The following is a 15177-nucleotide window of genomic DNA, read 5'->3' as shown; positions in this document are numbered from 1 at the left end:
ATTATTTTTTTTATATAATTATATATTTTTATAATTATTTTAATATTTTTTTATTATTATTTATTTATGACATGATGACAGAAATGGGTTGCTGTTTCATGTTGACTTAAATACATGTATTTTTTCCCCCATTTTTTATTTATTTATAATTTTTATATATTATATATTATTTTTCAGTAATGTATAATTATTTTTGTATATTATTTTATTTATTTACTTCACATTGCATGAGTGAAGTTTTCATGTTGACCTAAAGAGACGTTGTTTCTTCCAGTTTTTGAGTTTGGCCTCAAGCATACTGAACTTCATCACCACCTCCATGCTCAAGTCCAGAAACAATTTCATTCGCAACTACCTGAGCGTGTCCCTCACGGAGCAGCACATGGCCACCCTCGCCAGCATCATCAAGGATGTCGACAAAGATGTCAAAGGTTTTTTTTTTTTTTAACTCCTCTATTTCTGATCTTACATTTAGGCTTTTCCTAACATGTAACCTTTTTTGTCCAGGTTCCTCTGATGAAGAGTTCGCCTCAGCCCTCTATCACTTTAATCACTCTCTGGTAACATCAGACCTGCCCTCTCCATCCTTACAGGTAAATTTTGAAATATGCTTACAAAAAATATTTCAATATTAATTGGACACATTTTAAATAGATGTCAGGTATCTGATACCTTGTTTTCTTTAACTTTTCTTCAGAACACTCTTCTGCAGCAATTGGGTGTTGCCCCGTTCTCAGAGGGTCCCTGGCCCATGTACATCCATCCTCAGTCCCTCTCGGTGCTGTCCAGGTTACTGCTGATCTGGCAGCATAAAGCCAGCCAGCAGGGGGAGCCTGATGTACCAGAATGCATGAAGGTCTGGGAAAGGTATGACATCACTTAATCTTACAGAATTACACCTCTTTTCTTAAATCTAGCATTGGATTCTTCACCAAATTCTCATCCATGTGTATATTATGTGATAGCATCAAGTTCATATAACATTGCGAAACTTTCTCAATCTGAATGTGTTTTTTTTTTTAGGTTTGTGGGCACTCTGAAGCAGCACACACTACAGGGAGCAGTGCCTGCTGACGAGGACCTCAATGTTGAACACCTTCAGCTGCTTCTGCTCATCTTTCACAACTTCTCTGAAAAGGGCCGCCGCAGCATCCTCACCCTCTGCATGCAGACCATCGCTGAAATCGCAGCCCACGTGGATTCTCAGCTCCAGGCTGTACCCCTCAACCTGGCCCGCATCTTGCTTGTGTTCGACTACCTGCTGCACCAGTACTCAAAAGCTCCCATGTACTTGTTTGAGCAGGTGCGGATGTAGCTGTACTTTCACTGGAAATATACCACTGTTTTGTAGCTAGTTTGTAACAGTTATTTTTTATTTGCTCACTCAGGTTCAGTACAATCTTCTGACACCCCTGTCATCCAGGGCCAGTTCAGGACAGGAGGGAGGAAAGAGAGGTGCTGTCCCACTTTATTATGGTTTCAAAGAGGTAGAAGAGAACTGGGCCAAGCACTGCTCGGCAGGTAGGAGTAAGTCAGATCTCTTATATTTCACTCAGTTGTGCACTTGATGGTCGATATCAAACATACTGCATTATAACAGTTGTAAGCTTTGCTAATCTAGTGCAAGAACTGTTTTGATTGTTGTATGTCTGTCGTCACACTCATTTAGATTCCACAGTGCAGCCGAAATTCTACTGCGTTCTGTCTCCTGAAGCCTCCGAGGATGACAGGGGTCGACTTGACGGCAAGGTGAGGCTACACATCACAAGTCTGCACAAGTATTAGAGACATGGGAGTGTCTGTGCACCTAGTTAAAGAAAACCATTTTGGTCTTTAGCAAACTTTTTCTTGGAAAATTGGCATGAAATTTCTAGTGTCTTATAGTGTACTGCTTTAATTACTCAAAATATTTATTTATTTGTTTATTATTTATTTAAATGAAATTATATAATATGTTATTATTGTATATTATAATTTAATATAAATAAGAATATTATCTTGTATATTATAATTAGGGATGTCAGTTTAACACGTTATCTTAATTAGTTATGAAAAAATAACGCGATTAAAATATTTTAAAGCAGTAAATGCACTGGCCCCGCCCCCAGACTTGTTCGCCATCTTACATTTCATAGTTGACTGTTGACAAATGATGCAGGGCAACAACTCCATAAATGCAGTTATGTCCTGAAATTCAAGATATTGGGGCAAAAAAAAATGCCCCTGTATGAGTATTTGTCTCATATTTATATCACATAAGCAATATCACATGAGCAGCGAGAGCAATAGTGCGGTTTGTTTGAATAGCACGAGTGCAAATGTGATTTTTTATTTTTTTATTTTATACAACAGTTCAGTAAATAAGATGTTAGTATTGTGTTATATTTTAAACATAATACTGTGTTTTTGCTCAGTTTTGCCAACGAAAATATTACCTATAAAGCCACAGCAGAACTGTTGTGTGTCTGTGAGCAACACAGCGGTGTTTAGTTTCTGATTGAATCTGCATTTTGAACGAATCGTGTGAACCAGTGATTCAAAGGCCCATTCATAGAGAGCCGTTTACTTAATTCCTGAATGAACCAGCCGTTTGAACGAATCGAATGAATGAATGGCTCAAAAAGACAGTTTTAGTTTTTTCTTTAGAGTATCACTTAATTTATTAAAAAATAAATAAACAAATAAATAAAACATTAGGTATAGTTCACCAAAAAAAAAAATTCTGACATTTACTCACCCTCATGTTATTTCAAACCTGACTGACAAAGACTGTTGGTAACAAAGCTGTTTTGGTTACCAGGCAGTGACTTTCATTTCATGAACAAAAAATACTGAGGTGTTTCTCAAATTATCTTATGTTATGTAAAGCATGAGCAATTAATCGCAACATGAAAATTTGATACCGGCATATCCCTAGTTATGTAGTTTGTTACAGTAGACCCTTGTAGCCTAAACATTTATGTGTAGTAATTTATGTTGAATCAAATAAAATATTTCTTTCTATAGCTACTGTTTGTAATGTCTACTTGATACTTTCTCATTTAACACAATAATAGCTTTAAATAATCTTTTGTGGGTATTTTCACAGCCAAATTTAGTTAGATTAGTTCATCAACGCACCATGTAATTAATTAGATTAAAATTTTGAATCGACTGACAGCCCTAATGATAATCTAATGTAATTAATAAAAATATATTTATTATTATTATAATACAATTATACAATTATTTTAATTATAATAGTTTTTGTATCTGATTTTAAGAGATAACATCAAATATTTGTACACATGTTTTTAAAAAGATGCTTATAAATGTTTATTTAAAATTTTTATAAGTAAAACCACAGAAACATTACAAGATGTAAATGTAAAAATATATCATACAATAAGTTGTATTGTGTTGATTTATTATTATTTTAATATACCAATAATAATTAAAATAACAAACACATTAATATGGTGCTGTAAAAATGCGATTATAGGCCAGGCTTTAATACAGCACATTATGTATCTGAGATCCTGTCTCTTTGTTTACCATGAGGTTCTTGGCATTAAAAGTTTGAAGACTCCTGCTTTATATTTATGACTATATAAATAAAAAAAAATTAATATAAGAAGTTAATGTGCATGTTCTTTGTCAACTGTTACAGGCCTTCCAAGTGCTGTTCAATGACGCGGTAAAGTATGACGACTTATACTCCTCTCTGATCTCCCTGCTGGCTGCAGGATCCCGCTTTGACACAGCAAGACGGCAAGAAAACAAGCCCGTCACTCCAGTAGTGAGTTACACACATTCTGCAGTTTTTACAATCGACCTTGTGTTTGCGCTGGTAGCCTTTGCCCTAAATGTTGTTGTCAATCTCTGGTACAGGAAGCATGTTCCTTGCAGTACTACTTCCTGGTGCTGTGGAAAATCCTGGGAGTGCTGCCACCCTCAAAGGCCTATGTTGAGCAGCTTAAGAGCGGCAGCAGTGACCCCAGTGAGAGCGACATCTTGCACACCCTAAGATGGTCATCAAGGTTACGAGTCAGTACCTACGTTAACTGGATCAAGGTTAGTTTTATAATTTTAACACTAAGAAAATATAACCAACTGATCAAGATTCCTTGAAGTTATTAAGGTCAATCATCTGTTAAAGGGGTCATATGATGCTATTTTAAAGATCATTATTTTTTTTTTTTTTTTTTAGAAATAACCTTTGTGAGCAGCCAGCTTTGTACTCTTCTAGGTTCAAAAAACTCGTCCAAATTCGAACATCTGGGTTGTGCTGTTCTGTTGTAAATAAATCTTAACCAATGATTCCTAATTGCATCTACTTCCGGAAGGCCAAATCAAGTGCTTTTGCTTTCGCACTGAAACACAGCTTCTCCCTGACATGGCTGCATCAACACTTCTGCTGTTCCTGAAACCATGCCGCCTTTCTTTGCGTGCACATTTGGGCGGCATGTGTGTGTGTAGATATGTAGAAGTGATGTAGATATGTGGGGGCGTGTTAGAACGAGCCGTTTTAGGTAGGCGTGGCTGACTCTTAACTTTTATAAAGAATATCTCTTTGGATTTGAGACTTTAGTCTTTGCAACTTTACAGATCTTCTTTATGCACCAAGAGCTTGTAACACTCCAAAGAGAAAGGAAAACTTGAAATCGCATCATATGACCCCTTTAACACTCTTTAATCAGGATCACCTAGTGAAACAGGGAATGAAAGCTGACCACGCCACATCTCTGATCGAAGTGGCCTCAGCTAAATGCAGTGCAGTGAAATATGATGTGGAGCTCGCAGAGGAATACATCGCCAGACAGGTACACTCGGAGTAGCCATTAACAGCTGATATAGATTTTTCTGCTCGTCTCCTAATATATGGCCTCATAAGTCCTCTCCTTCATAGATTTCGTCGTTTTGCTGCGTGGACCCCAACAGCATCTTACCTCTTCACCAAGTACCCTCTCTACAAACCATCTACACATTGGATGCTGTGATTTCCAAAGTGCAAGTGTCTTTAGATGAGCATTTCTCCAAAGTAGCTGCTGATACAGACCCCAACAAATCCTCCGAGATCACCAAAAACCTGCTGCCCGCCACGTTGCAGCTCATTGATGTCTACACAGCCTTCACCAGGTGCTGATTACACCACATGCACCACAAGAAAAAAAGCAACCTTAAAATAACATGAGAGTCCATAATGAAGTTAATTTTCATTTCATTTTTGGATGAACCATCTCTTTAAAGTACACAAGTAAACATTAGAAAACCAAACCAAGTTCTTAAGCCCTTCCTGATTGGTTTGCTGGTCATATCTTTGCTCAGGTCATACCTGCTGATGAGCCTGCCAGAAGAAGGAGAAAACAAACCCACAGAAGCTAAACTGCAGGGTTATGCTGCTGTGTTGTCCATCGGATCCACACGCTGCAAAGCCAATTTGCTTGGTAAGAATTCTGGATAATATCATCAAGATATTAGTGACTTTTATGTAAATTTGAATATCTAATCCATTTTGGTTCTGTTTTCACTCTTTCAGGTCAGACTGTGATGCAGAATCTGCCGTCAGCTGTTCAGACATTGTGTGAAACGTGGAACAACATTCACACCAATGAATTCCCTAACTTTGGCTCATGGGTTAGAATGCTTATCCTTCAGCTCTTCGAGTGAATATACGTTCTCACTACTTCACCGTAAACTGATTGGTTCTTTGTCCACAGCGGAACGCCTTTGCCAACGACACTATCCCATCGGAAAGTTACATCAGCGTCATTCAGGCTGCCCACCTGGGGACCCTCAGCAACCAATCATTGCCCTTAGCCTCCTCGCTCAAACACATTCTGCTCTCGTTGGTGCGCCTTACTGGGGACCTCATTGTGTAAGTCTTGAGCGACATTTGAAACAGACAAATCGTGTAAAAGATTGATAGATGCTAAAGATTACTTGTGTGTTGCTGCAGCACAGAGGAGCTGAACAGTCCACAGATGATCCGCACGCTGCTGCCTCTCCTGCTGGAGAGCAGCACAGAGAGCGTGGCGGAGATCTGCAGCACTTCGCTGGAGAGGATCCTGGGCCCTGCTGAATCAGACGCTTTCCTGGCTCTCGTCTACGAGCGCCTCATCACAGGCTGCTACAACATCATCGCCAATCACTCTGACCCCAACAGGTGGGACCCCAGATGACCATATGACTTTTAAGCAGACTCCTGAACTGCAATCTGAAGGAATCTAGATTAATATGGTTCTGTTTCCAATTAGTGGTCTGGATGAGTCCATTCTTGAAGAGTGTCTACAGTACTTCGAGAAACAGCTGGAAAGCAGTCAGGTCCGCAAAGCAATGGAGGAGTTCTTCTCCTTCAGGTAGGTCTTGGCTGAATGATATTTCTTTAGAAATCTATAGAAGCATTTTGCATCAATTTAATACATCGTTTTCCTCCCTTGTCTTGTAGCGGAGAATTGGTGCAGATCATGATGGCCACTGCCAATGAGAATCTATCTGCAAAGTTTTGTAACCGGGTTCTGAAATTCTTCACCAAACTATTCCAGCTCAGTAAGTAGCCATGCAACGTCTCCCAGAAATGTGCCATTTGATTTTCCCCTCTCACACGTCCCATCTATGTTCATCCCTCAGCGGAAAAGAGCCCCAATCCCAGCCTTCTGTGCCTGTGCGGCTCACTAGCCCAGCTGGCTTGTGTGGAGCCCACGAGGCTGCAGGCCTGGCTGAGGCGCATGACGGCCTCCCCTCCTAAAGATTCGGACCAGCTGGACACAGTGCAAGAGAACAGGCAGCTACTGCAACTCCTCACCTCCTACATTGTCCGTGATAACAGCCAGGTGGGCGAGGGCGTCTGCACTGTGCTTCTGAGCACTCTCATTCCCATGGCAACGGAGATGCTGGCCAGCGGGGGTGGGGCGGGATTCCCTGAGCTCATGGTCATCATGGCCACTCTAGCCAGTGCAGGACAAGGAGCAGGACATCTACAGCTACACAGTGCTGCCATTGACTGGCTCACGAGATGGTAAGTGACTTGGATAAAAAAAAAAAAAATGTATATATAGAAATATTATCTAAAAATTTATATTTTAATAGATACATATTTAAATTAATAGTGAATGAATGCTTAATAATAAAATAAACATTTTGTATATACATTATACATTAAAAATACATATACATAAATATATAATAATAATACGTAAGGCATATAATAAGTTATAATAAAATAGTTACAAATACATATATAATAATTACAATTATTGTATAATAACAATAATATGATACATTTTAAAGAATATATATTTAAAAAATAATATAAAATATATTTAAACAAATATAATAATAATCATAATAATAACAACTATTATTTAGAAATGATATATATTTTAAATGTTAAAAATTCTGAAAACAAAGTATATATAAAAACAGAATAATAATGAATATTTTAAAAATGGTATTATATTAATTTTAAATTGTTATATTAATATTATAAAAAATGAGTATATTATGTAAAATATTTTACTTTACATTTAAATAATAATAATAATAATAATAGTAAATAAATAAATAAGTATAAGGTGTGTTTCAGTATAAGATACAATTTAGATTTAACAAATATACTTGCATTTAAATGTCAGCATTTTATCAAACACGCTTTTGAAGTGCATGTTCCCTAGAAGGGAGTGCTTTCTATTTTTTCCTAGAAGAGAATAAAAGGCAAAGAATATAAAAGTTTTGACCTAAAAACTACCACACATAGACTGAAGCCACAAAATTTCTATCTTGATTTCATGGGGTCTTTTACCTCCAGTTTAATCTAAACCTGACCTTTTCATCTTTTTCTTTCAGTAAAAAATACTTGTATCAGAAGAATGTTGTGGAAAAAGTTTCAGCCAATGTGTCACAAGGCAAGGTAGGTGTTAAGTCCGTTTTGATAGTAACCATTTGCACATATTTGTGTCGGACCATAAGTGAACACTCTTTTGTGTGCAGCATGCCAGCATGCTGGAGTGTGCCTGCCACATCATTTCCTACCTGGCAGATGTGATGAATGCTTTGAGGCAGAGCGGTGGCCAGGGCTCATCCCAGCTTCTGATGGAGGGAGAGGAGAAGGCGATTGAAGTTGACTCTGACTGGGTGGAGGAGCTGGCCGTAGAGGAGGAAGACTCGCAGGCCGAAGATTCGGTCAGGAGACAGTCTGCTCACTGTGCCTTAGATTTAAATATTGCTTCAGTTTTTCCAATCATATCTGAGTTTCTTGTGTTTTAGGATGAGGATTCACTCTGCAATAAGCTATGCACCTTCACCATCACACAAAAGGAGTTCATGAACCAGCACTGGTAATGGATCGACTCGGCATTCCTTTGCTATGCAACAGAAGCGTTCAGAAGCTGTACTGTGGGTCTTTAATCTCCTGCTCTTCCCCATACAGGTATCACTGTCACACCTGTAAGATGGTGGATGGGGTAGGTGTGTGCACAGTGTGTGCCAAGGTCTGTCACAAAGACCATGAGATCTCCTATGCCAAATACGGCTCTTTCTTCTGTGACTGCGGTGCCAAGGAGGATGGCAGCTGCCAGGTGAGACCGAATACTTCAGGTCATCATGGGAAAAGAGCAACTGCGGTAACTTTGGCTTGCAAATCATTTATTATTGACTGACATTAGCTCATTTCAGACCTCCCTCAATTCATCAGGGTTTGCAACATTTCATCTTTTGGTTTTTTGATAATTAAGCAAGTTTATTCTCTACAGTTTGGTAGTATATTACTTCAGATGAATTCAGTCCATTTCATTGTTGTTAAAGTAATAGTTCACCCCCAAAAAAGTTGTTTCAGACCCACAGGAAGAGTTGTTGTGCAGCTGTTTCCAAAGTAATAATGGCTGTTAAACTTCATAAGACAAAAAAAAAAAAAACACACACAAGTAGTGCAAAGAACTACTGAATGAAGACTAGCATTATATCACACAGGCTGTAACAATTAAATAATATCAGATTCTATTGAATTAATATTCAGTTCATTTACTGATCAAGAATGCAATATTTAAGTCTACAACTTCTTGTGTGCAACTGTTATTGCATGATTTTAGATTATTACAACAAATTCCTTAAAATTTTACTCAACACATTACAGTCCTTTTGTACTGCATGGATGGAAGAAAAGTAAACAGTTCATCCCTGTTACAACCCCCTTTTTTTTCAAAAACTACAAACAAACATTTGATCCAAAAGTAGCATAGGCTTAAGTAAGTTTAACTTCAACTAAATTTGCAACCTTTTTTGATAGCTTATCAAATATATATACTAATGTTTAAAGGTTTGACTCTATATGATATTTAATGCTTTTTAACTGCAGTCTTCAATGTCGCATAATCCTCCTGAAATCCTTCAGAAATCAATTTCTTAAAAAATATAATCTTACGGAGTCTAGGGCTGGGCGGTATGGCAAAAAATTAAAATCTTTCTTTTTTTTTTTCAGAACATTTGACCGATTCTCGATTTTTAACTAGTCAACTTGAAAATGTAACTACAACATGATTCAAGATTTCATGATTCAAGAAAATTCTATTCCATGTGCACGACACATGTTGTCAACAAGATGTAAATGTTAAATAAATCATTAGTTAAATATCTTTGCAGAAAAGATGCATGAACTACAACTACATCTTGGACAAACTTACCTTATACATATATGCTAAGAAATAATGGCCTACGAGGAAAATGCTTTAAAAATCTCAAAAGTCAACGTAATTCAATTTCAGAATGACTGAAGGTATAACACCAGTAGACTATTATTAACTATAAATATTCTGTAAAAACAACAGCAGCTTTCGGCTTGTCACCATGATGCAAACATAAAATATATGACATACAGTAGTAGTTACAGGTTTTTTTTATTTGCTTGCGCTGCTTTTCCATAGTTTTTTCTATGTAAACATGGACGTGTTTGACTGTTGCGCTCACGTCTCTTGCATGAAACGGCATTCTAAAAACTCGGCGCTCAAGTTAAAAGAAGTTCACTCCCATCTTCTTGCATGTTTTTCCTATTCCACTGGCCGTGTCGCATCTTTGTCAACACAAAAGTGCATTCTGTATGAATGGCTCCAAGCGATATGAGCGCGTCACACGTGAGCGATTAATCACGTGCGCCGACATGCGGTTGGATCGTTCTTTTCTCTTTACTGTTATCATTGGCATATTGAGTGAGTGTCTAATTCTAACATTTGCTAATATTTCTATTCAAAATCGCGATTCCTCGATTTCTAAAAATTAAATCGTGGCAAAACTTTTAAATCGCCCAGCCCTAACTGACTCTAAACTTTTGAATGCTAGTCTGTTTGTTTATTTATGTATTTATAAATGATGTAAGTTTTATTCAATGTTTATTTCCAGAAAATTGTGAAATTGCCGATTTGGGTTTCAAATTGTATTTAGATTGGTAAAATGGCTGCAAAAATTGCAAACCCTCATAGAAAGTCAAATTAAAAAATAAAACCACTTCTATAAAAAGTAGACTGAATTAAATACTTCATTTTTAGTTTTAGTTTCATTTAATGCCTTGTTTGTGAAAAAGTATGGAACAGCATGAGGCTGAGTAAATAATGTAACAATTGTAATGTTTGGGTGAACTGTTCCTTTAATCTTCATTATAGTTGTAGTATTTCCTTAAGATTTTCGCTTGATTTTCTAATTAAAAAGATTTTCAGTTGATCATTTCAACATTTAAGCCATATCCACTCATGCATGTCTCCTTGATGGAAACACAAAGCATGTAACAATCAAATTTGATCCCCTCTTCCCTGTGGTTCCCCCTCCTGGCATAAACATCCTTTGTAATTAAGTCTGAGTAATGAAATGTATCCCACATTACTGATCTTGGGTCTGTATCCTTGTTTTACAGGCTCTAGTGAAAAGAAGTCCCAGCAGTGGGATGAGCTCCACCATGAAGGAGTCCTTGGCGTTCCAGAGCGAGCTGCGCATGCCAGAGAGCGCCATCCGTCACCAGAGCTCCTCACCCGCGGACAAGGGAAAAGTCACCATCTGTGATGGCAAGAGCAGTGACCAAGACAAACCTAAGAAGAGCAGCGTGTGTAAAAACATCGAGGGCTGCAGAGAGGATCTGCTTATCCAAGTGGTATGAGAATTTCTTCGCTCTTCATTCTCTGAATCTGTTTTGATATTAGAAGTGCATCTGTCTCACTGCAATCATTATTTTTCGCAGGCGAGCTCCTCCACAGCAGCCCTGGTGCTGGAGTTGCTCATTTTCCTAATGGATGCCATTCAGACCAATTTCCAGCAGGCATCGGCGGTGGGCAGCAGCAGCCGGGCTCAGCACGCTCTCAATGAATTACACACTCAAGACAAGACGGTTGAGATGACAGATCAGCTCATGGTATGAACCAAACACCTGAAGACTAATTCTAACACACACATCGATACTTGACACTAAACTTGTTTTTATCCTCCAGGTTCCCACACTGGGCTCACAAGAGGGCGCTTTTGAGAACGTCAGGATGAACTACAGTGGAGATCAAGGACAGACCATCCGTCAGCTCATCAGCGCCCATGTGCTGCGTCGGGTGGCCATGTGTGTGCTGTCGTCCCCTCACGGACGCAGACAACACCTCGCTGTAAGCCATGAGAAGGGCAAGGTAATCCAGAAATCCCGAACACGAGTTTGTGTCTTCGCTACTTCATGTTTAATTGTGACTACATGGAGGCTGGCTATATTTTTTGCAGATCACAGTTCTGCAGTTGTCTGCGCTCTTGAAGCAGGCTGACTCCAGTAAGAGGAAACTGACTCTGACTCGCCTGGCTTCCGCTCCAGTCCCCTTCACAGTGCTTAGTCTCACAGGAAACCCCTGTAATGAGGACTATCTGGCAGTGTGTGGACTCAAGGTAACAACCGCTGACAAAACTATGAAGGAATTATTTCAGAGTTTCCGCTGAATAATTTCACAGGGAGATTTAGGAATTATTTCACAGGTTTGTTTCCACTGACTTTAGTCTTGTTTCTCTGTGTCACATCTACAGGACTGCCACGTTCTGACATTCAGCAGCACAGGCTCCGTCTCAGATCACTTAGTCCTGCATCCTCAACTTGCCACTGGAAACTTCATCATCAAGGCCATATGGCTTCCTGGATCACAGACTGAATTGGCTATCATCACTGCTGATTTTGTCAAGGTGAGTAATTGTACTTGTTATGGAACTGCTTATATATATTGGCCTGGCCAAAATTTGCCCAATAATCATCTGTGCATATAAACGTCCAATTAGTTTGTCAGTTTCAAAATGTGTGAACAATTTATAATGCATGTTTTCTTGTAAACATTTAGTCATATATTTTTTTTAAAAATAGTTTGTAAAATAAACAAAATATATATTAAAAAAATTACAAATATGTTTGGACTTAGTGATTTTTTTTTTTTTAAAGAAGTCTCTCTTATTCAGCAAAGCTGCATTTATTTGGTCGAAAAAATAGTAAGAACATTATCATTAAGTTTTCTGTTGGCAGTGCGCCAACATATAATGCCGTAGCGTTGCGGGCGTCCTGAGTTTGAATCCCGGCTTGAGGACCTTTCCCGATCCCACCCCCTTCTCTCTCTCCCACTTCACTTCCTGTCTAGTCTAAACTACCCTATTTTAATAAAGGCAAAATGCCAAAAAAACAAATCTTTATCCTCAAAAGTGACACAAATTTGCCTATATAGTCATGTGTCATCAGTTCTATCAAAAGTAATGTCCCTTAAATCACTATTTTTTGCAGATTTATGACTTATCTGTGGATGCCCTAAGCCCCATGTACTACTTCCTGCTACCAAGTTCAAAGATCAGAGATGCCACATTCCTGTTCAACGAGGAGGGCAAAAACATCATCGTGATCATGTCCTCAGCGGGGTACATGTACACTCAGGTGATGGATGAGTCCAGCAGTGCCCAGCACGGCCCTTTCTACGTCACCAATGTTTTGGAGATCAGCCACGAGGATCTGAAGGTTTTACAATGTTATATTTTCCTATATAGTCAGATAGACTGCAATAAGTTAACCAAGTGGATTCAGAATGCGTTGAGTGTGACCGCATGCTGAGTTTGTTGTGTGTTTGCTTCGCAGGATAGTAATGGCCAGGTGGCTGGAGGCGGAGTCTCTGTGTATTACTCCCACGTTCTGCAGATGCTCTTCTTCAGCTACAGTCAGGGCAAGTCATTCGCTGCCACAGTGAGCTGCAGCAACATGGAAACACGGAGAATCTTTACCATCAATGTCAAAGGGTAGGATTCCCCTTCTAAATTTGTACAGAAAATTCAATCTTAAAATTAGATTGTAGCACTCTTTCTCTCAAGTGTTTAGTTTTTCTCTAATGTTTGTTCTCTTGCACATGCAGATCTAATGGAGGTAGTAAGACGTCTCCAGCTCTCTGTCAGTGGTCAGAAGTCATGAACCACCCAGGCTTGGTGTGCTGTGTCCAGCAGACCACTGGAATCCCGCTGGTCATCATGGTAAAACCAGACACGTTCCTCATCCAGGAGATCAAAACCCTGCCTGCAAAAGCTAAGGTCAGTTCCTAGAATTTCCTAGTATAGAATATATATTGTGAAACTTAAAAAAAAAAACGGATTGATTTCTGTGATAAGTGTGAATCATTTAATGTAACATCTGTTGTTTTGTCTTTTTGTTCCCTCCTGCCCACCACTTCTGAGGCTGCACTAATGTTTTTGCTCACTTCCTATGGCTAGCATATGCTCACACTAATTAATTGCAATTAATAATGTTAAATATGATTAATCACAGAAAACTGTGCATTTAACTTTAAATATAATATCACAGCCTTGGAAATATTATAAAATGATGCATTAAAAAAGTACAAATAATAAATATTTAATAATAATTAAAAAAAGATTTGTGTAGAGATTAGTTTGCATTACTGGTGCATTTTGATGATTATTGAATGCCAGAAATTGATTAAATGCATGTTGACACTGAATTATTCAGGGTTCCCACGCTTCTTGAAAGTACTTGAATTTCAGACATATGGATTCAAGGCCTGGAAAGTACTTGAAAACAAACATAGGTCCTTGAAAGTGCTTGAATTAAATTTGAAATAAATTGTTTATGCAGGGATTAAAATATTCCGTTGCTACGATGGATTTCCATCAATTGGAAAAATACAGAGCAGGACTTGAATTTCGGCGCGGGATTGAGGCTATTAATAACAATTGTACTCATTCCCGCAGGTTCCGGTCTTGTAACACGATGACAGATGACGGAACGTATCATTTGCACGTGCTTTTGAGTCTTGAGAACTCACTCGCGCGCTCTCATTTTCTGTGCGCCCACAGATCGCGATAAGGAGAGTGACAGCTTTTAATAATTAAGGGAGTTTGCCAATGTGATATTGATTCAATACAACATTTCAGTAAACAAGTACTGCCTGATTTTGCTCTTTCTTTAACGAAAATAGTTCCAAATTTAGTAACAGCTCAGCCACTTCGCATCTCTAAAAACAAACACAGCTGAGTTTCATTCATTTAGTGAAAGTGCGTTTTTAAACAAATCTAGTGAGTCAGTGATTCATGATTACCCATTCATAAAGACAGTCACTTGCTTCATTCCTGAATGAATCAGCCGTTCGAACGAATCAATTATCTGGCAGTAAGTTTTAGGAGCTCATTTTTGTCAGTCTCTGCAAGACAGACTTTTCAGGATGATGGATGGACTAAAAATGAACTCCCAAAACTTACTGCAACGTGGAGCGAAGGAGAAAATGTAGAACTTGAAAAATTGGAAAAACAGCTTAGTAAAAAGAGCTTACAGTTTAAAAGCAAATAGAAAGTCCTATTTTTTTATTTCTTTTCTTTATATTTGTTTTGCAGATTTGCACATGTGCAAGGGCTAAAATACTCATGAAATATTTTCAAAAAATACTGACGTTTTGAGCAGCTGCATTCCTAGGTCAAAGATGAAAAAATTGAATTTACAATAAAAAGTAATTTACAAAATTATTTTGACTTAAGTTTATTTATTAATGAGTAACGTATCTTTTGAGTGAATGTGCAAATTTTTAATGTTAACAGGTTTTATCATGTTATTACAACATTTAACCACTTTTTATTAATTTAAAAATTGAGAAATTCTTTCAAATTTAAATCTTGTACAAGAACTACAGCAAAACCAGTTTGATGCATATTTTATCAATATTT

General features: G+C 38.1%; 1 protein-coding gene across 1 annotated transcript in view; it reads left to right on the top strand.

Annotated features, from left to right (window-relative positions):
* The window catches only part of LOC107737675 (E3 ubiquitin-protein ligase UBR4-like), a 52431-nt gene that overhangs the window by 6675 nt on the left and 30579 nt on the right, over positions 1 to 15177 (top strand). The window contains exons 15-43 of the mRNA XM_016549265.1: positions 259 to 431; positions 508 to 593; positions 698 to 867; positions 1024 to 1303; positions 1389 to 1521; positions 1670 to 1749; positions 3650 to 3778; positions 3871 to 4053; positions 4680 to 4802; positions 4889 to 5118; positions 5308 to 5426; positions 5519 to 5616; positions 5700 to 5857; positions 5939 to 6145; positions 6237 to 6338; positions 6428 to 6528; positions 6610 to 6997; positions 7825 to 7888; positions 7969 to 8160; positions 8245 to 8315; positions 8408 to 8555; positions 10877 to 11110; positions 11198 to 11368; positions 11445 to 11627; positions 11716 to 11874; positions 12010 to 12162; positions 12746 to 12973; positions 13091 to 13248; positions 13362 to 13533. Of these exons, the coding sequence (XP_016404751.1) occupies positions 259 to 431; positions 508 to 593; positions 698 to 867; positions 1024 to 1303; positions 1389 to 1521; positions 1670 to 1749; positions 3650 to 3778; positions 3871 to 4053; positions 4680 to 4802; positions 4889 to 5118; positions 5308 to 5426; positions 5519 to 5616; positions 5700 to 5857; positions 5939 to 6145; positions 6237 to 6338; positions 6428 to 6528; positions 6610 to 6997; positions 7825 to 7888; positions 7969 to 8160; positions 8245 to 8315; positions 8408 to 8555; positions 10877 to 11110; positions 11198 to 11368; positions 11445 to 11627; positions 11716 to 11874; positions 12010 to 12162; positions 12746 to 12973; positions 13091 to 13248; positions 13362 to 13533 (4693 nt within the window). The remainder of the gene's footprint in view (positions 1 to 258; positions 432 to 507; positions 594 to 697; positions 868 to 1023; positions 1304 to 1388; positions 1522 to 1669; positions 1750 to 3649; positions 3779 to 3870; positions 4054 to 4679; positions 4803 to 4888; positions 5119 to 5307; positions 5427 to 5518; positions 5617 to 5699; positions 5858 to 5938; positions 6146 to 6236; positions 6339 to 6427; positions 6529 to 6609; positions 6998 to 7824; positions 7889 to 7968; positions 8161 to 8244; positions 8316 to 8407; positions 8556 to 10876; positions 11111 to 11197; positions 11369 to 11444; positions 11628 to 11715; positions 11875 to 12009; positions 12163 to 12745; positions 12974 to 13090; positions 13249 to 13361; positions 13534 to 15177) is intronic.

Source organism: Sinocyclocheilus rhinocerous, unplaced genomic scaffold (genome assembly GCF_001515625.1).
Source record: "Sinocyclocheilus rhinocerous isolate Xijiao unplaced genomic scaffold, SAMN03320098_v1.1 scaffold72, whole genome shotgun sequence".
In the NCBI taxonomy this organism is placed as follows: Eukaryota; Metazoa; Chordata; class Actinopteri; order Cypriniformes; family Cyprinidae; genus Sinocyclocheilus; species Sinocyclocheilus rhinocerous.
This window is presented reverse-complemented; position numbering and strand designations above follow the sequence as displayed.